The 24,485-nt window shown below is 40.7% G+C and overlaps 1 protein-coding gene across 1 annotated transcript; it reads left to right on the top strand.

Moving 5' to 3' along the window:
- The first annotated feature begins 5,385 nt into the window (after positions 1-5,385).
- Positions 5,386-10,532, top strand: LOC146489343 (trafficking protein particle complex subunit 11-like). The gene is made up of 5 exons (XM_085111441.1): positions 5,386-5,655; positions 6,725-6,816; positions 8,062-8,195; positions 8,791-8,958; positions 9,558-10,532. Exons 1-5 carry the CDS (start codon positions 5,519-5,521, stop codon positions 9,582-9,584), a joined length of 558 nt encoding a protein of 185 aa, XP_084967567.1. The 5' UTR covers positions 5,386-5,518; the 3' UTR covers positions 9,585-10,532.
- Positions 10,533-24,485: the final 13,953 nt, after the last annotated feature.

Below are 24,485 nucleotides of genomic sequence, written 5' to 3' on the forward strand. Positions count from 1 at the left end.
ATAACCACAATTGACGCTTATCGCCAGGGGGGATGGGGGTGGGGGAGGTCGGGTGGGTCGGTGGGGAATTCAATACTCTGATACCCTCAAAGTTACAAATTTTATATTTTCAATTGTGGGGATGGTGGTTATGGATAGATTTTCAGTGCGCAAAAAAATCGACGTTCCAGGATCTGCATTACTGTAAGTCAAAAAACCAAAAACTGACACTAATACTTGAAAGTCTATTTTTTTTTTTTTGCGGCAAAAACCAAAGCTGGAAAGGTGGGCTCTCGGATCTCTTGTACGGTCCTTAAGCTTGACAAGGTCATCATCATTAGAGTAGTCGTAGCCCACAAGCAGTACTTTTCTAAAAGCGCCCTGAACATTTAAGTGCCTGGCCAGGATCACGTGGGCGTTACCGACATCAGCGAAGTGAATATCAAGTTACAGTTATTTTGTCACACTGGCGTAATATTGATTTGAGCCGTCGCTGCTAAAAACGAACACTCAAAACAACACGGCAGGAACAAAGTCACACGTTTTTCTCCATTTTACTGATCGACTGCTTCATTTAAGAAGATAAAGGAGCTGTAAAGTTTGATTTGCACTACTTTTTCCTGCGAGATCGAAATGGTATGCAAATTTTTGCACATGTTTTGTAGGCTAATTGACCGGAATAAATCTATTATTTTAGAGCAGAATAGGAAAGAAATCCGGGATCGGAAAACATTGAATGGCTGTCTTCAGTCAGTCTGATTAGTTTTAGGGACCAGTATGTGATGTTTGGAAACATTCACGGGCTCCAGATGTCAAGTGTTTGTGAATCGGTTTTTATCTCATAATTCGTGACGTGAATTGCGAGCCGCAAGTATCGCAGGGTTTCGACAAAACGCTGACCCCCGGGACAGCTGACCCCCTACTGACCCCCAACTGACCCCCTAACTGACCCCCTAAAAAAATCACAGCGAGAAACAAAAAAATGAGAAATTAAAGTTATAAAGTTAACCTGCAAGATGAAACAGCGCAAATGACAAGTGAGTTACCACTCAATTTAACGTTTGACTGTTGACTGTTGTCACGAAACATAATCTGGAGACAATTCCTACGGTAAAATACAGCAGAAGTAGACTCTGGTTCGCTATTCCCGCGCTGACGGATTCCCTCGCTGGCGATGTTGGGTGAGTAGTTTATTTTGATTTATTTATTTATTTTTCAAAATTTCTCCGTAATTTTTTTACAGCCCTCATTTTCCTACTTTTTTAGGGAACTAAGTCGTCTTACTGCTGCGAGTGGAAATCGAGAGAAAGCCCTGAGCATGCAAGGCTGCTGTTAACCGTTTCTTACTTTGCATTTTCCTGTTATTTAGCGTTTACATAATATATATACATTTGTGGTCAAATGACGCATAAACTAAAAATATTAGAAATGGCTTATAACAAAAAACCTCACAAAATTACCCGACGCATTTTCCTGAAATCATGTGTTACAGCTAGTCTATAACCCCTTTCCCAAAACGACAGATTGTTTTACATTGTTGTACTTTTGTCCGACTGCCACAGTTCGCCTGGCCTCCTTGTAATGCAATTAAGAGACGAAAACAATTCGCTCCTGTCAGAGAATTGACTTTCGAACATGTTTCGATCATCAGCTTTTGATGCTTACTGAAGTTTTTTTAAAAGTTACCTAGTGGAGTTGGGTTGTTTGTTTTTTTTTTTTCGAACAGACGCTCGATTCTTTGTTTGATAAATTCAAAAATCTTCTGTCTAACAGCGCTTTTGGCAACTTGAATGGTTGTCAACTTCATGATGATAAAGCCCTTTCAAACCATTTTGGTCACAACGAGAACTGGTTGCATCGGAATGTTGGTTTATGGTGAGAAACAGGTGTATCCGTTCCTCGTGATTTGTGTTGCATTCCGTCATCTTGGAAATTTCAGGTTGGTTTATAACTGTAATTTAACATTTTTTGTTCTTCGCTGTGATTTTTTGAGGGGGTCAGTTAGGGGGTCAGTAGGGGGTCAGCTGACCCGGGGGTCAGCGTTTTGTCGAAACCCTGCTAATAATGCCATTGTGAGGAGACAGCTATGCCAGGATTTGTGCCATGTAAGTGCAAATACTGTTACATACCGGTAGGAAATGTCATATATTTACAAAAGGTAATTTGACCACCAGAGAGAGCACCACCAGAGCTTCGAGTGCTCACCTTCCAAGAAACCTGTGATGTTCACTAAATACCGCTGTAGTTACAACAAATTGAGCATTCACAAAAATGAACGTCTACAAAACTTCACTGTTTATTCTTATGCTCCTCCACAGGCTCATTACAAAGTTAAAAAAATGACCAGCTCCTCCTTGACTTGTTCAGTTAGTAGAACAAGTGCTGCACTTGTAATGCAGAGGTCATAGGTTAAAAATAATACATATCCCATTCAGATTTTTTTTAGTTGTTCACAACTGCTTAAAGGATCCTAGTCAGCATCCGCCATTTTCGATGCCATCGAAATTATTGAAATTGCATAGTGAAGCGAAATATTATTGCTTTACTGTAAGTTGTGTTCCTGAAAGAATGTTTCATTATCTTTAGTAGTTTCACAGTGATTTCGTTTATCTCGACATGCTCCAAATAAAATATAATAGCTAAACTCTCGCATATAAACAATCAAAGGCTCCTGTGAGCCAACTCGTGAATGCAGATGACACATAGTAATTGAAATTTAGACGGCTTAGAAATTTAGACTGTAGGGTAAGCCGATCTCACAAAGGGAAATCTGTTCAACAAAGTATCGCATTACATTTCATGCCCGACATAAATGCGTGAAATTTTTCCTTTGGAGTTCAGTCCACGCAATCCTCAAGTAAAAATAATGAACTATGACAAGCTCTTGCTAAATAAGAATTATTTATCGACCGCGTCCTTTTGCTTTCCCATAAATTACCAGTTGTAAATTTCGAAAATGAAACATTTTTCCCTTTGAAACCTCCATGTAAGCTGACAAGATCTTAAAGTGTTCATTTCACCAGAAATTTGCATAATTTTGTTTACGACGTCAATGATGCGTGACATGGCACGTTCTGATTTCGCGTGAAAACTGACAAATTAAATTAATTTTAATTAAATTATTTCTAAATTAAATTATTTTTAATTCTTAAAAGAAACCGCACTCTGTAGAAAAAAACGAAAAAAACCTATAACTTTGCTCAGATTCAACGAAAAATCTCCATTCTTACACTAAAATGATTGTCAAATTATTCTCTACAGAATAAATGAGAGAATTCTGACGCGTCGTGAAAAAAATCTTCCCGTTTTTTTTTTTCACTAATTGAGTTTACGACCCCGGACTTTCTGAAAAACTGAAAAAACTTTTAACTTTGCTCAGATTGAACGAAAAATCTCCATTCTTGCACTAAATGATCGTCAAATTATTCTCTACATATTGAATAAGAATTTCCTGATGCGCCGTGAACAACAAATGTTCGCGTGTTTTTTCCACTAATTGAATTTAAAACTCATTCACTGCGCACGCCCGAAAGTTAACGACAAAACCGACCGACCGACCGACCGACCGACCAACTAACCAACCAAGTCCACAGTCAACTATCGCTATAACTCGTTCATTGCGCTACGCGCATTCACGAGTTAAAAACGAAGGTGTGGCTGACTAGGGCCCTTTAAGTTACATAAATAACTGTGATGGTCCTCCATGTACAGTATTAATACTGTATAGGAGAAACCACAGCCACTGATCTTCAGGGTTGCCCCTTTTCCCTTTCAAACCTCCATCTAAGGAAAACTTTGATATCATTTTATAGCCAAAATCTTATACCTGGGACTTAAAGTAGCATTTTGTCAGACATGCTTAAAATTCTTGTTGTGTTGTTGGTGTTAGGTAGTGCTCAGTTGATTGGCCTGTAAAATTTACATAATTTATTATGGCACCAATGATGTTGAACTCAGGTGTGGTATAACTTTTTTATCTGCAGACAACAACTCCATTATCCATGAACCCTTTAGAGAATGCTGGAAGTTTGGATTTATTTGGCCAGAGACCTTGGAGACAAGGTTTTCAGGGTGAGTCAACTAAGCTACAAGAAAACAAGTCTAACATGTTATGTAGAGTGGTTAGTGATTAGGGCATCTGACTTTCAGTTTGATGGCCTGCAACCTAATTCCAGAGGAGAAGTGTCCTCTGCTTAACTGGTGGTATGTTCCATGCAAAGGTAAAATGTAAAACATATCACAACAAGCAGTACATGTATCAGCTATGAGAAAATACAGCTGCAGGAGAATTATAGGTTATTGAATAGTCTGGATCAGCAAATGGGGAATTTGGATTGGCTTATGATGTAATCAGAGCTGTGAGTACTTTAATGAAATTTTAGATGATATCTTACTCACCTTCCCTCACGGAACTTTGCTTTCCTTGTGATAAACAAGGATGGTGGTCAGTCACTAGAAGCAACCATAAACCAGCAACCAATGATCTCAATGTTCAAGAGGAAAATCTCAAAACAATCCTAATGAAAGAGTTAGAGACAGCTTTTTCAACAAGTTTATATAATTATTTACAGCTGTAAAAGAACTGCCCCTAGGTTTCAGTAAAAGTCTGATATTTTTAGTCTTTGCCATTTTACACAGGTCGTAAAAATTTTAAACTATATCACTACTTTTTGTTGAGGCTGTCAATGTTGAATATGTTGATGTTAGTAGCAATTGTAATCGGTTGTTTTTTTTTTTAAAAAAATCATAAAGGGAAAGTCCTAGTACTGCAGTATACCCTGTAATACTGTTCAGTTATCGTCATTATATCTTAGGGTTGTACAGTATAGGGCGAAATAAAACAAAAAAGGCATTTAATACGGCGTTATTTTTTTGTATTTCCAATATGGCACTACTGTATTTATTGTTAGCTTGGCAAGCTCCCGTAAGTAGCCATCTGTCCCCAATACCTTACGAGAACCATTACTCTTTTATAGTAGGGTAAACAGAATTTACAATGATCCTCACTGATAAACTATTCTGGACTAGCTCAAATCCTGCTGCCCTGCACTATCGTTCGAAACAAACCTATCCCTTCCACACCTCTCTCCTTCTCCATAACACAACAATCACCAACTTTGCACACCTAAAAAATATACAGACATAAAAACACGTTCTGTCATCTGATTGGTTACACTTCTTTTCAATGCCATGCCAGCTCCTTAAAACTCCGTGTCCATCGCTTCAGTAAAGGTATCAATTTATGCAATCATTTGCAGCGGAAACACGTTCATAGGGTGACGTTACTTGCTGAGTTTGTTTTGGCTTTCGTGTTCCCTCAACTGAGTAGATTGAACAGGTGTCAGCATCATGTCTGCGGCATAAATGCTATGTTCTTGTTCAGTCGGTGATTGTGTCGTACGGAGAAAAAGAGAGTTGCGAGAAGTCGTTTGCTTGTTTATTTTTCCTGGTGGTTTTTATCCTGTTGAGAGCAATGCACTCTAACTACGCTTCGTTTATTGTTAACTTGGATTGCATGTAGACACTTGCCTTCCACCTCATGTTAATATCTGTCTCCGTGGCAGTCTCGTTGCAGCAGGGTGGAAGTGCGTCAGAATGTTACTGCTTAGCAGTCAGTGAGGAAGTCAGCAGACTAAAAGTTGTTAACATTGGCAGCCTTGCTCTGCAGTGGAGACGGTACGTCTGACTGCTGTCTTGATATCTACAAATTAATGGACAATAGCTTAGAAATCCTGCCTTTATATCCTATCATCATTCTCCGTGAGAAAAAATACAACCAAACCTGTCTCAAGTGTCCCTGAGGCATTGTAAATTAGACCTCTATTCCCCTCTATTGAAGACGAGGTATCACGGGGTCGGGGGATTTGGTGCCATTTCAAAAACCCGCCAACGTTTTGTATCGACAGAAACCTAAAACTAATGTTCAAGTTTTGTTATAAATAGTTTTGTTACAAATAGTGTAGTAAAACTGTCAGTGAATGTCTCCGGCTACAGATGAATTGGGTCGGAATGGATTCCAACTTGGAAAAAGTAAGGCCAATTAGAGGCGTACAAAAGTGTCACGTTTTACTTCCAGTCGGGTAGAATATACCGCCCAAGACCCCAGTCCCAGACCCAGTCTCCTGTCTTCGCGGTATTTGACACTTTTATACGCCTCAAACGCGTGGGAAAATTGAAAAGGATTTGTTTCGAATTTCTTACTAGAAGCAACAAGAAGATTTGATCAAGCAAATAAAACATTCCTGTGATATACACTTTAAATAAAGAAATCGTCCGTAATTGAAGAAGCGAGCATTGTTGTAAAAGGTCTTGCAGACGCGTCTGTCCCTGTGGAACACAGAACTTCAACGAGTAAATTGGATCATCTCATACGCCTCAAACGGGAATGCGGGGTTTTATATTGTCACAAATCAAAAGATAATCACTAAGAATGTTGACAACGGAAGACAAGGCAATAATAAAAGTGTATTTGAATGTTTTTATCAGTTGTCACCTATTTCGGACTTATATCTACTATCATCGTTTTCAAAACAAGGCCAAACTACGTGTTTTTCAATTACTTGGTGGTCGCTTTAAAAACGGTAGGAGAACCCTCATCGGGACGGCCAGAAGGTGGCCGTGGTGTAGCCGTTTTTAATAGTTTCGGGACTTTGATAACTGGCCCCTCACTGGCCGCTAAATAGGGCCGCTTAATACTGTAGTTACGCCTGAAATTTGTTATTTTTAATTTTTTTTAATTTTTCAGAACTTCAGCTGCAGAGAAATATCGCGTTGTGGTCACAGAACTAACTTTTCCTTCTGTCACGGTAGAAAGTGTTCCTTTCACTATTCAAACAGGTAAGAATCTCAAGAATAGTTTAGTAATCAGCACTTATTCAAGCCCATGCGGGGCTCGTGTATTGACTGGAACTAACTGCATGTTAAGGTCATTCCCCTGTTTTGCAGTGCGCAACTCTACTGTGCACAATGGTAAAATAAAAAATTTACGCTCATTTCTAGCTTACTACTGAGTATCACTCAATCTGACTTGCATCTAACAACAAAACTCTTAATTTGCATTTTGCGCGGAAATTAAGGTGTTTTCATAAGACTCGCCCAAGTCCCTTCGCGGAGAAACCAGTTTTGAAGCTCGATTTACCACTGCTTTGTGAAATATCTGCAAAACCAACCCGGTGAACCTATTTTCTCTTTTCAGATTTCTAATCACAATATCGTTTGCCAACTACCGTGAAAATGTAATGAAAATCCTAGTGTTAGAAATATCAAATTTGGCGCCTAATATCTAGCCAATGGACATTTTGGCCTACCTTCAGAGGTAACGAATTAGATGATTTTGTTGAATATCTCAGTAGCACTGGTTAGGAATAGTTTTCAAACAGATTTCACTTTGAAAATGATTTATGAACAGGGAAAAAATTCTATGAAATGGGCCGTTAACTGTTCTCTCCGGAAAATAATTCCTGTTTTTGGCAAATGCTCTATTATAGTCCTTTTTGTCCAAACATGCAGAAATTACCATATTTCAATGGTTCGTTGCTGAAGAACAAGCATGGTGACCCCTCCTTTTTATTTCATTTTTGCAGTTTACATATAGTGAACCACACATGGGCAAAGTTTGGAAAAAATCTGAGTGTTGGTTCTATTTTAGGGGAACGACCTTTAACTGACTATCTTTGTTGGTTAACATATCAAGCAGTATCATCATAACAAAGGCTTTGGTGACGTATTTCTGTTGATACAGAGCCATAATTGTGAAGCTTGGGAATTCAAATGCTGGCACACATTACTGACACAAGTCACTTTTTCTCACATCTCGCTGATTTCAACATTCTTTGAACCTTAATGTAACTGTTGCGTTTTTGTTCTTATTTTAACCGACGAAAACTAAAGGATTTTTAATACTTTTTCTAACCGTAGGCTCGACTTCCAGCCGCTGTTCGGGAAACGAGCCCGCGCTCCTCCCGAGAGAGAGAGCGGCGGAAATCGAGCCTATTCTAACCGTAGAAAGTCAATCAATGTCAAACCTTTGAAAGATAATTTTCATTCAAGCTTGTTTTGGTTGTCCCTTGTGTTCTGTTTTAGACTTCCCTGCATATGGCTGTTTACAGATGCCTCTGTTTGTCAGTTATCTTGTGCACAATCGCACGCTTCAGGTTCAGGAGGTCGAGGCCACCGTGGAGCCAAGCGACGCTTTTATGTACTCAGGACATAAACAGGTTAAACCAGCTTACTCCCAGCATGCATTCAGGATATGGACTAGTTAGACAAGTTTACTCACAGCATGCATTCAGGTCACAAACTGTTCAAATTAGTTAACTTTCAGAAGGCATTTAGGACATCAAAAGCCGGTTACACTGGCTTATTCCTGGCATGAATTCAGAACATAAATACTGTTTATACTAACTAGCTTCCAGGATGAAGTCATTTAGGACATAACCTACCGAGATTTGTTTACTCCCAGCCAAACAGTCTGGCCACAGACAGACTAAAGTAGTTTCCTCCTTTATAAATTTGACCCATGAAACACTTTAGAGCAAATTCTGGGAAAATGTAGTTCAACCACATTCCTACTTTTTGAAATTAAGTGAAATTGGTGAAAATTTGATTGCTGCTACAAGTGCGGAATTAACATCGAACCGAAATGACATAGCTTATAGCAAGGGAATTAAGCTACGTTATGTCACACGCATAATGGCTGCACACATTTCAGTGAAAGTTAGTTTGAGCAGATTCTTTACTGTTTAGGCCCGGTGGAAAGACATCTCCGATAGTCTGTGGCAACAGTTATTTGCACGATATTTTCTCTCTTAGATTCAGTTTCGTCTGCTGCCCTCTGGTGATCACAGGCTAAAGTTCAGTCTGTATCCTCTTATGGCTGGCTATGTAACCCTCCCCAAGCTGCACTTCAATCTACCTCGCTTTCAGGTCAGCTGGGATGAGCATGCGCAGAAGATGGTTCCTTCCACAGTTTTTATCAAGGTAAGCAATTCTTGCATGCTACAAGTGCGGAATAGACCGTATTCGTATTCTCGGTATTGAACTGGAACTAGCTTGCACACGAGGCTTATGCGGAGGAATCTTTTCACATGCAAATAGTTTCTAATATATTCCCCCGCATGAGCCTCCATTGCAAGCTCGATCCAGTTCCATACCGAGAATACGAATATCGTCTATTAACATCGAACCGAAATGACATAACTCTTAAAAGAATGGTCCTTCAAAGTATTAATACTTTTTACGTCATTTTACTTCCTCTGCTAGTTGTTTAATACACTCGAAGCCAAGATGTTGTGTCATTTCTGCCCCCTTCCATCCACCCTATCCTCCTCCCAACCCCCTCCAAAAAAAAAAAAACGAATTATCTAAAGTAAAACTAGAAAATGGCTCTGCCTTCCTTGTAAGTGGGTCATTTTATGGTGTGTCGGTTATTTCAATTTAGTGGTATTTATCCGAGCTTGAACACAAGGTCGAACTTAACCGTTTGACTTCAGTTCAGTTCAGCTCAGTTTATTGTTTTGCCATATAAAAAGTGTACAAGTATGAATTATTATTATTATGACTTGTGCTTTATTACGCAGCCAAGAGGACGTGAGTTGAGCCCCTGACGGGGAGTCGTTCGGCCAAAGGCAGAGAATGGTGGACAGTGATAGTAGCAAGAGCCAACTGAAACAGTCCACGTATCACAATACTGGAAATCAGCGTGGACTTATGTAGATTCATTAAGGATCATAGCCTAAAAAATTGTTTTGATATCCGTTAAACTGGGAGAATGCGAAAGGTTCATTAGTCTACAGAGCCATTATAAACTGATTTTCAAACACGTGCAGCGTAAACACAGTCCTTACGGGCTTGTGAAGTGCAGGACTGTGCACCTTAATAAACAGTTGTGTTGGTAATTGATGCCTGCCGTCATGAACCCCTTGTCAATACCGATAGCCACATTGTAAGAAAGAAAAATGTACAATGGAACTTTTTGCAGAAATCAGGTGAGCCTACATCCTCTTGCAATGCTGAAAAAATAAACCCGCGAATCTTCCCACTAATAAAAGTGTGCGATCCATGGGAAGATAAATATGGCATTCTCTCTTTTTTTTTTTTTCATCAGTGAATAGCCATGTTAAGTACGACGATTTTGCCCGCAATTTGATTGCGATCAGAGGATATGTCAGCAAAAGGGTTGCTTTAGGCACCCTACAAAGGAACTGACGTGTTTCAGCCAAACGTCACTTATGCGCTACTCTCATCCAAACTAATCACCGTAGAATTACAGCGAAAATCACTAGTAGTTTACTCAGGCGATTTTTTGGGAGATGAGGAATTTAGCAAAGTACTAGATCTCTTTATTGATTCTAATTGTAAAAATTGAATTTAGATATATTACTTATTGATAAATACTTGAATAAAACGTTTACTCAAACACTGTTATACTGAGCAAGAAGAAGTGCGTCCGGTTGTGAATAGGGAGTGGGGAACTTAAGTAGCGACGACAGCAACCCCAACGAAAACATCACTTGAAAATATAACTTTATTTCATATGTGCTACTTCATGATTATGTCAACTCGTTCAACTTAAACAGAAACGGCGAACTCCCCAGGAACCAAATTGGTAGGCGTACAGGAATCGTATTCGTATTGTGAGTTCTTATTATAAATATGCCCGTTGAGGTGATGAGATGAAAGTATTAGTAAATATATGAAAATTCCATGCTTTTGAACTGCGGAAGAAAGAATGAATAAGCGAATGCTTCTCGCAGTTAAATAACGCAACTTTCATTCTTTTAACAAGAAGCTGTTTTCAGCTATATTGGACTGCGTGCGTGGTGCTTAAGGTGGGGCTCTACCTGAATTTGAGTGAAATTTGAAGAGGTTTTAAGAATGGATAGCAAAAAGAAAATGATTTTTGGAACACTAACAGACAGTCGATAACCACGCAAGAGCACCCCAGGTTGCTAGTCGACTAACTTGGTATCCGTCTATTAATTATTAACTAGTAATAATCAGAGATTAGTCAGATGCGTTCGACCATTTGGGAAAAGAAAGTTACATTAACTGCCAGATATTTTTCACATGTTTATTTAAATTGCAAAAAATTGTTATCATTGTATAACCCAGTGTTTATAATATAATGGATATTTGGTGCGCTTGCTTGTCGTGTTTGACCTTCTCTTCACGTTTGGTGTGCTTGCTTGTCGAATTCTGGAGTGTGCTTCCTTGCTGTGTGGACTGTTATCAGGGAAGATGCATTGTTTACTTTTAAAGTTAGAGTTACTGGCATTTGGAATCTTGCGAAAGCATAACGATATGTTCATTTCCTTTGTTTGTTGCGGGAGTTGAGTTTCACGTTAATAGAGGAATAGAAGCCAAAAGATTGATAATTATATAAACACAGTGGCTATTCGTACGGCACCCGTACGGCGACTTGTATTTGCTATTCGTACGGGAGTCCGAAAATTTCATAGGATTTCTCTGTAATTCCTGATTCTCGCTTATCCAAATTATTATATTCACCTTTACAAGGAATAAGCGAATCCAGTGAGTGCCCTTTCTTTGAGCGAGATAAGTTTGCGTACTCTCTGCTCACCAAGTAATGCTTCTCTATGGCTTTCATCTGGTGATGTCAAAAGTCCCGGTCACGTGACCTTGATTTTTTCCCTTTAAATACTGGTTGTCAGCCACTCGTTAATTTCAACTCGGAAACCATGCCAATCGGCAAATATCATCGATATTAGTATTTTTGCAAAGTATTGTAGAGATCTGAGTACAGGAAATTAGAACTAGAGGGGGAGGGTAGCTGGCATAAGCCCAAAAATGACCAACGTTGTAAGAAAGGACGAAATCAAAGTAAGAGGGGAAGTTATTTGGAAATTTCGGCTTAAATGAAAAAGTATTTTAGACTCAAGATAGCCAAAGGACAACAGACATTTATCCAATAGTGTCAAAGTTGGGTGGGAGTGTCTGTCACGTGACTTACCCTCGTCCAAACCATAGCCCTCACACGTACATCACCCTAGAGGCCAGAACTTAACCCTAACCCTAGATCTTAACCCTAATCCTGGATATCCTAGCTGCAACCATAGTTTTGAGTAGACGTGAAAACTGCAAAGGACCGCGAACGATAATGCTGTCAGTTGACGTAGGATCTACAAGAGACCTAATCAGCCAAAAATAAACTGTAACACAAACTGCAAGGCTGATACTACGTGAAAGAGTTGACTTTGCGAGACAACAACCCGACAGAAACCGACAAAACAGGGCTGCAACCGTGGACAGCTGTTTCGTTCTTATTGGAACTCGTCAGCACGGTGTAGCAGTTCTATATGAGACCAGCGACAGAGCCAGCTCAAATAAAATGCAACAAAACCCATGTCCTATCAAGTTTCGTACTTTGAACCTGCCCGCTCCCCGAATCACGCGTTGCCACACCACGTGCCTCAGGGAGAAAGCAGACAAAGCATCGAATTCCTGTCTCGCAAAGTCAACTGAATGTAGATGGCCAAAACCATCTTAACATTGAAACGCATGGACAAAACCATGCTTAAAAGGCACAGCATATCGGATCTGTAAAGACCTACGGCCCCAAAAAAAAAAGTAGACGTGAAAACTGCAAAGGACCGCGAACGATAATGCTGTCAGTTGACGTAGGATCTACAAGAGACCTAATCAGCCAAAAATAAACTGTAACACAAACTGCAAGGCTGATACTACGTGAAAGAGTTGACTTTGCGAGACAACAACCCGACAGAAACCGACAAAACAGGGCTGCAACCGTGGACAGCTGTTTCGTTCTTATTGGAACTCGTCAGCACGGTGTAGCAGTTCTATATGAGACCAGCGACAGAGCCAGCTCAAATAAAATGCAACAAAACCCATGTCCTATCAAGTTTCGTACTTTGAACCTGCCCGCTCCCCGAATCACGCGTTGCCACACCACGTGCCTCAGGGAGAAAGCAGACAAAGCATCGAATTCCTGTCTCGCAAAGTCAACTGAATGTAGATGGCCAAAACCATCTTAACATTGAAACGCATGGACAAAACCATGCTTAAAAGGCACAGCATATCGGATCTGTAAAGACCTACGGCCCCCCAAAAAAAAGTAGACGTGAAAACTGCAAAGGACCGCGAACGATAATGCTGTCAGTTGACGTAGGATCTACAAGAGACCTAATCAGCCAAACAATCAGTGTGGCAACGCGTGATTCGGGGAGCGGGCAGGTTCAAAGTACGAAACTTGATAGGACATGGGTTTTGTTGCATTTTATTTGAGCTGGCTCTGTCGCTGGTCTCATATAGAACTGCTACACCGTGCTGACGAGTTCCAATAAGAACGAAACAGCTGTTCACGGTTGCAGCCCTGTTTTGTCGGTTTCTGTCGGGTTGTTGTCTCGCAAAGTCAACTCTTTCACGTAGTATCAGCCTTGCAGTTTGTGTTATAGTTTTGAGTAATGCTTGTCTATGGCTTTCATCTGGTGATGTCACAAGTCCCGGTCACGTGACCTTGATTTTTTCCCTTGAATATTGGTGTCAGCCACTCGTTAATTTCAACTCGAAAACAATGCAAATCGGAGAGTATCATCGATATTAGTATTTTTGCAAAGTATTGTAGAGATCTGAGTACAGGAAATTAGAACTAGAGGAGGTCGGAGGGTAGCTGGCATGAGCCCAAAAATGACCAACGTTGTAAGAAAGGACGAAATCAGAGTAAGAGGGGAAGTTATTTGGAAATTTCGGCTTAAATGAAAAAGTATTTTGGACTCAAGATAGCCAAAGGACAACAGGCATTTATCCAATAGTGTCAAAGTTGGGTGGGAGTGTCTGTCACGTGACTTACCCTCGTCCAAACCATAACCCTCACATGTACATCACCCTAGGGGCCAGAACTTAACCCTAACCCTAGATCTTAACCCTAATCCTGGATATCCAAGCTGCAACCATAGTTTTGAGTAATGCTTGTCTATGGCTTTCATCTGGTGATGTCACAAGTCCCGGTCACGTGACCTTGATTTTTTCCCTTAAATACTGGTTGTCAGCCACTCGTTAATTTCAACTCGGAAACCATGCCAATCGGCAAATATCATTGATATTAGTATTTTTGCAAAGTATTGTAGAGATCTGAGTACAGGAAATTAGAACTAGAGGGGGTCGGTGGGTAGCTGGCATGAGCCCAAAAATGACCAACGTTGTAAGAAAGGACGAAATCAGAGTAAGAAGAGAAGTTATTTGGAAATTTCGGCGTAAATGAAAAAGTATTTTAGACTCAAGATAACCAAACGACAACAGGCATTTATCCAATAGTGTCAAAGTTGGGTGGGAGTGTCTGTCACGTGACTTACCCTCGTCCAAACCATAGCCCTCACACGTACATCACCCTAGGGGCCAGAACTTAACCCTAACCCTAAATCTTAACCCTAATCCTGGATATCCTAGCTGCAACCATAGTTTTGAGTAATGCTTGTCTATGGCTTTCATCTGGTGATGTCACAAGTGCCGGTCACGTGACCTTGATTTTTTTCCCTTAAATATTGGTGTCACCCACTCGTTAATTTCAACTCGAAAACCATGCCATTAGCAAGTATCATCGATATTAGTATTTTTGCAAAGTATTGTAGAGATCTGAGTACAGGAAATTAGAACTAGAGGAGGTCGGAGGGTAGCTGGCATGAGCCCAAAAATGACCAACGTTGTAAGAAAGGACGAAATCAGAGTAAGAGGGGAAGTTATTTGGAAATTTCGGCTAAAATAAAAAAGTATTTTAGACTCAAGATAGCCAAAGGACAACAGGCATTTATCCAATAGTGTCAAAGTTGGGTGGGAGTGTCTGTCACGTGACTTACCCTCGTCCAAACCATAGCCCTCACACGTACATCACCCTAGAGGCCAGAACTTAACCCTAACCCTAGACCTTAACCCTAATCCTGGATATCCTAGCTGCAACCATAGTTTTGAGTAATGCTTGTCTATGGCTTTCATCTGGTGATGTCACAAGTCCCGGTCACGTGACCTTGATTTTTTCCCTTAAATACTGGTTGTCAGCCACTCGTTAATTTCAACTCGGAAACCATGCCAATCGGCAAATATCATTGATATTAGTATTTTTGCAAAGTATTGTAGAGATCTGAGTACAGGAAATTAGAACTAGAGGGGGTCAGAGGGTAGCTGGCATGAGCCCAAAAATGACCAACGTTGTAAGAAAGGACGAAATCAGAGTAAGAGGGGAAGTTATTTGGAAATTTCGGCGTAAATGAAAAAGTATTTTAGACTCAAGATAGCCAAAGGACAACAGGCATTTATCCAATAGTGTCAAAGTTGGGTGGGAGTGTCTGTCACGTGACTTACCCTCGTCCAAACCATAGCCCTCACACGTACATCACCCTAGGGGCCAGAACTTAACCCTAACCCTAGATCTTAACCTTAATCCTGGATATCCTAGCTGCAACCATAATTAGGAGTAATGCTTTTCTATGGCTTTCATCTGGTGATGTCACAAGTCCCGGTCACGTGACCTTGATTTTTTCACTTAAAGACTGGATGTCAGCCACTCGTTAATTTCAACTCGGAAACCATGCCAATCGGTAAATATTATTGATATTAGTATTTTTGCAAAGTATTTTAGAGATCTGAGTACAGGAAATTAGAACTAGAGGGGGTCGGTGGGTAGCTGGCATGAGCCCAAAAATGACCAACGTTGTAAGAAAGGACGAAATCAGAGTAAGAGGGGAAGTTATTTGGAAATTTCGGCGTAAATGAAAAAGTATTTTAGACTCAAGATAGCCAAAATACAACAGGCATTTATCCAATAGTGTCAAAGTTGGGTGGGAGTGTCTGTCACGTGACTTACCCTCATCCAAACCATAGCCCTCACACGTATATCACCCTAGGGGCCAGAACTTAACCCTAACCCTAGATCTTAACCCTATTCCTGGATATCCTAGCTGCAACCATAGTTTTGAGTAATGCTTGTCTATGGCTTTCATCTGGTGATGTCACAAGTGCCGGTCACGTGACCTTGATTTTTTTCCCTTAAATATTGGTGTCAGCCACTCGTTAATTTCAACTCGAAAACCATGCCATTAGCAAGTATCATCGATATTAGTATTTTTGCAAAGTATTGTAGAGATCTGAGTACAGGAAATTAGAACTAGAGGGGGTCGGAGGGTAGCTGGCATGAGCCCAAAAATGACCAACGTTGTAAGAAAGGACGAAATCAGAGTAAGAGGGGAAGTTATTTGGAAATTTCGGCTAAAATGAAAAAGTATTTTAGACTCAAGATAGCCAAAGGACAACAGGCATTTATCCAATAGTGTCAAAGTTGGGTGGGAGTGTCTGTCACGTGACTTACCCTTGTCCAAACCATAGCGCTCACACGTACATCACCCTAGAGGCCAGAACTTAACCCTAACCCTAGATCTTAACCCTAATCCTGGATATCCTAGCTGCAACCATAGTTTTCAGTAATGCTTGTCTATGGCTTTCATCTGGTGATGTCACAAGTCCCCGTCAAGTGACCTTGATTTTTTCCCTTAAATACTGGTTGTCAGCCACTCGTTAATTTCAACTCGGAAACCATGCCAATCGGCAAATATCATTGATATTAGTAGTTTTGCAAAGTATTTTAAAGATCTGAGTACAGGAAATTAGCACTAGAGGGGGTCGGAGGGTAGCTGGCATGAGCCCAAAAATGACCAACGTTGTAAGAAAGGACGAAATCAGAGTAAGAGGGGAAGTTATTTGGAAATTTCGGCTAAAATGAAAAAGTATTTTAGACTCAAGATAGCCAAAGGACAACAGGCATTTATCCAATAGTGTCAAAGTTGGGTAGGAGTGTCTGTCACGTGACTTACCCTCGTCCAAACCATAGCCCTCACACGTACCTCACCCTAAAGGCCAGCAGTTAACCCTAACCCTAGATCTTAACCCTAATCCTGGATATCCTACCTGCAACCATAGTTTTGAGTAATGCTTGTCTATGGCTTTCATCTGGTGATGTCACAAGTTCCGGTCACGTGACTTTGATTTTTCCCTTAAATACTGGTTGTAAGCCACTCGTTAATTTCAACTCGGAACCCATGCCAATCGGCAAATATCATTGATATTAGTATTTTTGCAAAGTATTTTAGAGATCTGAGTACAGGAAATTTGAACTAGAGGGGGACGGTGGGTAGCTGGCATGAGCCCAAAAATTACCAACATTGTAAGAAAGGACGAAATCAGAGTAAGAGGGGAAGTTATTTGGACATTTCGGCTTCAATGAAAAAGTATTTTAGACTCAAAATAGCCAAAGGACAACACGCATTTATCCAATAGTGTCAAAGTTAAGTGGGAGTGTCTGTCAAGTGACTTACCCTCGTCCAAAACATAGCCCTCTCACGTACATCACCCTAGGGGCCAGAACTTAACCCTAACCCTAGATCTTAACCCTACTCCTGGATATCCTGGCTGGAACCATAGTTTTGAGTAATGCTTGTCTAAGGCTTTCATCTTGTGATGTCAAAAGTCCCGGTCACGTGACCTTGATTTTTTACCTTAAATACTGGATGTCAGCCACTCGTTAATTTCAACTCGGAAACCATGCCAATCGGCAAATATCATTGATATTAGTATTTTTGTAAAGTATTGTAGAGATCTGCGTACAGGAAATTAGAACTAGAGAGGCAGGGTAGCTGGCATGAGCCCAAAAATGACCAACGTTGTAAGAAAGAACGAAATCAGAGTAAGAGGGGAAGTTATTTGGAAATTTCGGCTTAAATGAAAAAGTATTTTTGACTCAAAATAGCCAAAGGACAACAGGCATTTATCCAATAGTGTCAAAGTTGGGTGGGAGTGTCTGTCACGTGGCTTACCCTCGTCCAAACCATAGCCCTCACACGTACCTCACCCTAGAGGCCAGCAGTTAACCCTAACCCTAGATCTTAACCCTAATCCTGGATATCCTAGCTGCAACCATAGTTTTGAGTAATGCTTGTCTATGGCTTTCATCTGGTGATGTCACAAGTCCCCGTCACGTGACCTTGATTTTTTCCCTTAAATACTGGATGTCAGCCACTCGTTAATTTCAACTCGGAAACCATGCCAATCGACAAATATTATTGATATTAGTATTTTTGCAAAGTATTGTAGAGATCTGAGTACAGGAAATTAGAAGTAGATAGGGTCGGAGGGTTGATGGCATGAGCCCAGAAATGACTAACGTTGTAAGAAAGGACGAAATCAGAGTAAGTGGGGAAGTTATTTGGAAATTTCGGCTTAAATGAAAAAAAAATTTACGACTCAAGATGGCCAAAGTACAACAGGCATTTATCCAATAGTGTCAAAGTTGGGTGGGAGTGTCTGTCACGTGACTTACCTTCGTCCAAACCATAGCCCTCACACGTACATCACCCTAGAGGCCAGAACTTAACCCTAACCCTAGACCTTAACCCTAATCCTGGATATCCTAGCTGCAACCATAGTTTTGAGTAATGCTTGTCTATGGCTTTCATCTGGTGATGTCACAAGTCCCCGTCACGTGACCTTGATTTTTTCCCTTAAATACTGGTTGTCAGCCACTCGTTAATTTCAACTCGGAAACCATGCCAATCGGCAAATATCATTGATATTAGTATTTTTGCAAAGTATTTTAGAGATCTGAGTACAGGAAATTAGAACTAGAGGGGGTCGGAGGGTAGCTGGCATGAGCCCAAAAATGACCAACGTTGTAAGAAAGGACGAACTCAGAGTAAGAGGGGAAGTTATTTGGAAATTTTGGCTTAAATGAAAAAGTATTTTAGACTCAAGATAAACAAAGGACAACAGGCATTTATCCAATAGTGTCAAAGTTGGGTGGGAGTGTCTGTCACGTGACTTACCCTCGTCCAAACCATAGCCCTCATACGTACATCACCCTAGGGGCCAGAACTTAACCCTAACCCTAGATCTTAACCCTAATCCTGGATATCCTAGCTGCAACCATAGTTAGGAGTAATACTTGTCTATGGCTTTTATCTGGTAATGTCACAAGTCCCGGTCACGTGACCTTGATTTTTTCACTTAAAGACGGGATGTCAGCCACTCGTTAATTTCAACTCGGAAACCATGCCATTAGCAAGTATCATCAATATAAGTATTTTTGCAAAGTATTGTAGAGATCTGAGTAGAGGAAATTAGAACTAGAGGGGGTCGGAGGGTAGCTGGCATGAGCCCAAAAATGACCAACGTTGTAAGAAAGGACGAAATCAGAGTAAGAGGGGAAGTTATTTGGAAATTTCGGCTTAAATGAAAAAGTATTTTAGACTCAAGATAGCCAAAGGACAACAGGCATTTATCCAATAGTGTCAAAGTTGGGTGGGAGTGTCTGTCACGTGACTTACCCTCGTCCAAACCATAGCCCTCACACGTACATTACCCTAGGGGCCAGAACTTAACCCTAACCCTAGATCTTAACCCTAATCCTGGATATCCTAGCTGAAACCATAGTTTTGAGTAATGCTTGTCTATGGCTTTCATCTGGTGATAACACAAGTCCCCGTCACGTGACCTTGATTTTTTCCCTCAAATACTGGATGTCAGCCACTCGTTAATTTCAACTCGGAAACCATGCCAATCGGCAAATTTCGTTGATATTAGTATATTTGCAAAGTATTTTAGAGATCTGAGTACAGAAAATTAGAACTAGAGGGGGTCAGAGGGTAGCTGGCATGAGCCCAAAAATGACCAACGTTGTAAGAAAGGACGAAATCAGAGTAAGTGGGGAAGTTATTTGGAAATTTCGGCTTAAATGAAAAAGTATTTTAGACTCAAGATAGCCAAACGAAAACAGGCATTTATCCAATAGTGTGAAAGTTGGGTGGGAGTGTCTGTCACGTGACTTACCCTCGTCCAAACCATAGCCTTCACACGTACATCACCCTAGGGGCCAGAACTTAACCCTAACTCTATATCTTAACCCTAATCCTGGATATCCTAGCTGCAACCATAGTTTTGAGTAATGCTTGTCTATGGCTTTCATCGGGTGATGTCACAGTTCCCGGTCACGTGACCTTGATTTTTTCCCTTAAATACTGGATGTCAGCCACTCGTTAATTTCAACTCGGAAACCATGCCAATCGACAAATATTATTGATATTAGTATTTTTGCAAAGTATTGTAGAGATCTGAGTACAGGAAATTAGAAGTAGATAGGGTCGGAGGGTTGATGGCATGAGCCCAGAAATGACTAACGTTGTAAGAAAGGACGAAATCAGAGTAAGTGGGTAAGTTATTTGGAAATTTCGGCTTAAATGAAAAAAAAATTTACGACTCAAGATGGCCAAAGTACAACAGGCATTTATCCAATAGTGTCAAAGTTGGGTGGGAGTGTCTGTCACGTGACTTACCTTCGTCCAAACCATAGCCCTCACACGTACATCACCCTAGAGGCCAGAACTTAACCCTAACCCTAGACCTTAACCCTAATCCTGGATATCCTAGCTGCAACCATAGTTTTGAGTAATGCTTGTCTATGGCTTTCATCTGGTGATGTCACAAGTCCCCGTCACGTGACCTTGATTTTTTCCCTTAAATACTGGTTGTCAGCCACTCGTTAATTTCAACTCGGAAACCATGCCAATCGGCAAATATCATTGATATTAGTATTTTTGCAAAGTATTTTAGAGATCTGAGTACAGGAAATTAGAACTAGAGGGGGTCGGAGGGTAGCTGGCATGAGCCCAAAAATGACCAACGTTGTAAGAAAGGACGAACTCAGAGTAAGAGGGGAAGTTATTTGGAAATTTTGGCTTAAATGAAAAAGTATTTTAGACTCAAGATAAACAAAGGACAACAGGCATTTATCCAATAGTGTCAAAGTTGGGTGGGAGTGTCTGTCACGTGACTTACCCTCGTCCAAACCATAGCCCTCATACGTACATCACCCTAGGGGCCAGAACTTAACCCTAACCCTAGATCTTAACCCTAATCCTGGATATCCTAGCTGCAACCATAGTTAGGAGTAATGCTTGTCTATGGCTTTTATCTGGTAATGTCACAAGTCCCGGTCACGTGACCTTGATTTTTTCACTTAAAGACGGGATGTCAGCCACTCGTTAATTTCAACTCGGAAACCATGCCATTAGCAAGTATCATCAATATAAGTATTTTTGCAAAGTATTGTAGAGATCTGAGTAGAGGAAATTAGAACTAGAGGGGGTCGGAGGGTAGCTGGCATGAGCCCAAAAATGACCAACGTTGTAAGAAAGGACGAAATCAGAGTAAGAGGGGAAGTTATTTGGAAATTTCGGCTTAAATGAAAAAGTATTTTAGACTCAAGATAGCCAAAGGACAACAGGCATTTATCCAATAGTGTCAAAGTTGGGTGGGAGTGTCTGTCACGTGACTTACCCTCGTCCAAACCATAACCCTCACATGTACATCACCCTAGGGGCCAGAACTTAACCCTAACCCTAGATCTTAACCCTAATCCTGGATATCCTAGCTGCAACCATAGTTTTGAGTAATGCTTGTCTATGGCTTTCATCTGGTGATGTCACAAGTCCCGGTCACGTGACCTTGATTTTTTCCCTTAAATACTGGTTGTCAGCCACTCGTTAATTTCAACTCGGAAACCATGCCAATCGGCAAATATCATTGATATTAGTATTTTTGCAAAAGATTGTAGAGATCTGAGTACAGGAAATTAGAACTAGAGGGGGTCGGTGGGTAGCTGGCATGAGCCCAAAAATGACCAACGTTGTAAGAAAGGACGAAATCAGAGTAAGAAGAGAAGTTATTTGGAAATTTCGGCGTAAATGAAAAAGTATTTTAGACTCAAGATAACCAAAGGACAACAGGCATTTATCCAATAGTGTCAAAGTTGGGTGGGAGTGTCTGTCACGTGACTTACCCTCGTCCAAACCATAGCCCTCACACGTACATCACCCTAGGGGCCAGAACTTAACCCTAACCCTAAATCTTAACCCTAATCCTGGATATCCTAGCTGCAACCATAGTTTTGAGTAATGCTTGTCTATGGCTTTCATCTGGTGATGTCACAAGTGCCGGTCACGTGACCTTGATTTTTTTCCCTTAAATATTGGTGTCAGCCACTCGTTAATTTCAACTCGAAAACCATGCCATTAGCAAGTATCATCGATATTAGTATTTTTGCAAAGTATTGTAGAGATCTGAGTACAGGAAATTAGAACTAGAGGGGGTCGGAGGGTAGCTGGCATGAGCCCAAAAATGACCAACGTTGTAAGAAAGGACGAAATCAGAGTAAGTGGGGAAGTTATTTGGAAATTTCGGCTTAAATGAAAAAGTATTTTAGACTCAAGATAGCCAAACGAAAACAGGCATTTATCCAATAGTGTGAAAGTTGGGTGGGAGTGTCTGTCACGTGACTTACCCTCGTCCAAACCATAGCCCTCACACGTACATTACCCTAGGGGCCAGAACTTAACCCTAACCCTAGATCTTAACCCTAATCCTGGATATCCTAGCTGAAACCATAGTTTTGAGTAATGCTTGTCTATGGCTTTCATCTGGTGATAACACAAGTCCCCGTCACGTGACCTTGATTTTTTCCCTCAAATACTGGATGTCAGCCACTCGTTAATTTCAACTCGGAAACCATGCCAATCGGCAAATTTCGTTGATATTAGTATATTTGCAAAGTATTTTAGAGATCTGAGTACAGAAAATTAGAACTAGAGGGGGTCAGAGGGTAGCTGGCATGAGCCCAAAAATGACCAACGTTGTAAGAAAGGACGAAATCAGAGTAAGTGGGGAAGTTATTTGGAAATTTCGGCTTAAATGAAAAAGTATTTTAGACTCAAGATAGCCAAACGAAAACAGGCATTTATCCAATAGTGTGAAAGTTGGGTGGGAGTGTCTGTCACGTGACTTACCCTCGTCCAAACCATAGCCTTCACACGTACATCACCCTAGGGGCCAGAACTTAACCCTAACTCTATATCTTAACCCTAATCCTGGATATCCTAGCTGCAACCATAGTTTTGAGTAATGCTTGTCTATGGCTTTCATCGGGTGATGTCACAGTTCCCGGTCACGTGACCTTGATTTTTTCCCTTAAATACTGGATGTCAGCCACTCGTTAATTTCAACTCGGAAACCATGCCAATCGACAAATATTATTGATATTAGTATTTTTGCAAAGTATTGTAGAGATCTGAGTACAGGAAATTAGAAGTAGATAGGGTCGGAGGGTTGATGGCATGAGCCCAGAAATGACTAACGTTGTAAGAAAGGACGAAATCAGAGTAAGTGGGTAAGTTATTTGGAAATTTCGGCTTAAATGAAAAAAAAATTTACGACTCAAGATGGCCAAAGTACAACAGGCATTTATCCAATAGTGTCAAAGTTGGGTGGGAGTGTCTGTCACGTGACTTACCCTTGTCCAAACCATAGCCCTTACACGTACATCACCCTAGGGGCCAGAACTTAACCCTTACCCTAGATCTTAACGCTAATCCTGGATATCCTAGCTGCAACCATAGTTTTAAGTAATGCTTGTCTATGGCTTTCATCTGGTGATGTCACAAGTCCCGGTCACGTGACCTTGATTTGTTCCCTTAAATACTGGATGTCAGCCACTAGTTAATTTCAACTGGGAAACCATGGCAATCGGCAAATATCATTGATATTAGTATTTTTGCAAAGTATTGTAGAGATCTGAGTACAGGAAATTAGAACTAGAGGGGGTCGGAGGGTAGCTGGCATAAGCCCAAAAATGACCAACGTTGTAAGAAAGGACGAAATCAGAGTAAGAGGGGAAGTTATTTGGAAATTTCGGCTTAAATGAAAAAGTATTTTAGACTCAAGATAGCCAAAGGACAACAGGCATTTATCCAATAGTGTCAAAGTTAGGTGGGAGTGTCTGTCACGTGACTTACCTTTATGCAAACCATAGCTCTCTTACGTACATCACCCGAGGGGCCAGAACTTAACCCTAACCCTAGATCGTAACCCTAATCCTGGATAACCTAGCTGCAACCATAGTTTTGCGTAATGCTTGTCTATGGCTTTTATCTGGTGATGTCACAAGTCCCGGTCACGTGACCTTGATTTTTTCCCTTAAATACTGGATGTCAGCCACTCGTTAATTTCAACTCGGGAACCATACCAATCGGCAAATATCAGTGATATTAGTATTTTTGCAAAGTATTGTAGATATCTAGTATTTAAGGGAAAAAATCAAGGTCACGTAACCGAAATTGTGACATCACCAGATGAAAGCCATAGACAAGCATTACTCAAAACTATGGTTACAGCTAGGATATCTAGGATTCGGGTTAAGTTCTAGGGTTAGGGTTAAGTTCTGGCCCCTAGGGTGATGCCCGTGTCAGGGCTATGGTTTGGACGAGGGTAAGTTACGTGACAGAAACTCCCACCGAACTTTGACACTATTCCATATATGCCTGATGTCCTTTGGCTATCTTGAGTCTAAAATACTTTTTCATTTAAGTCTAAATTTCCAAATAACTTCCCCTCTTACTCTGATTTCGTCCTTTCTTACAACGTTGGTCATTTTTGGGCTC

The sequence above is a fragment of the Pavona decussata genome, unplaced genomic scaffold (assembly GCF_977016875.1).
Source record: "Pavona decussata unplaced genomic scaffold, jaPavDecu1.1 SCAFFOLD_6, whole genome shotgun sequence".
Lineage (NCBI taxonomy): Eukaryota > Metazoa > Cnidaria > Anthozoa > Scleractinia > Agariciidae > Pavona > Pavona decussata.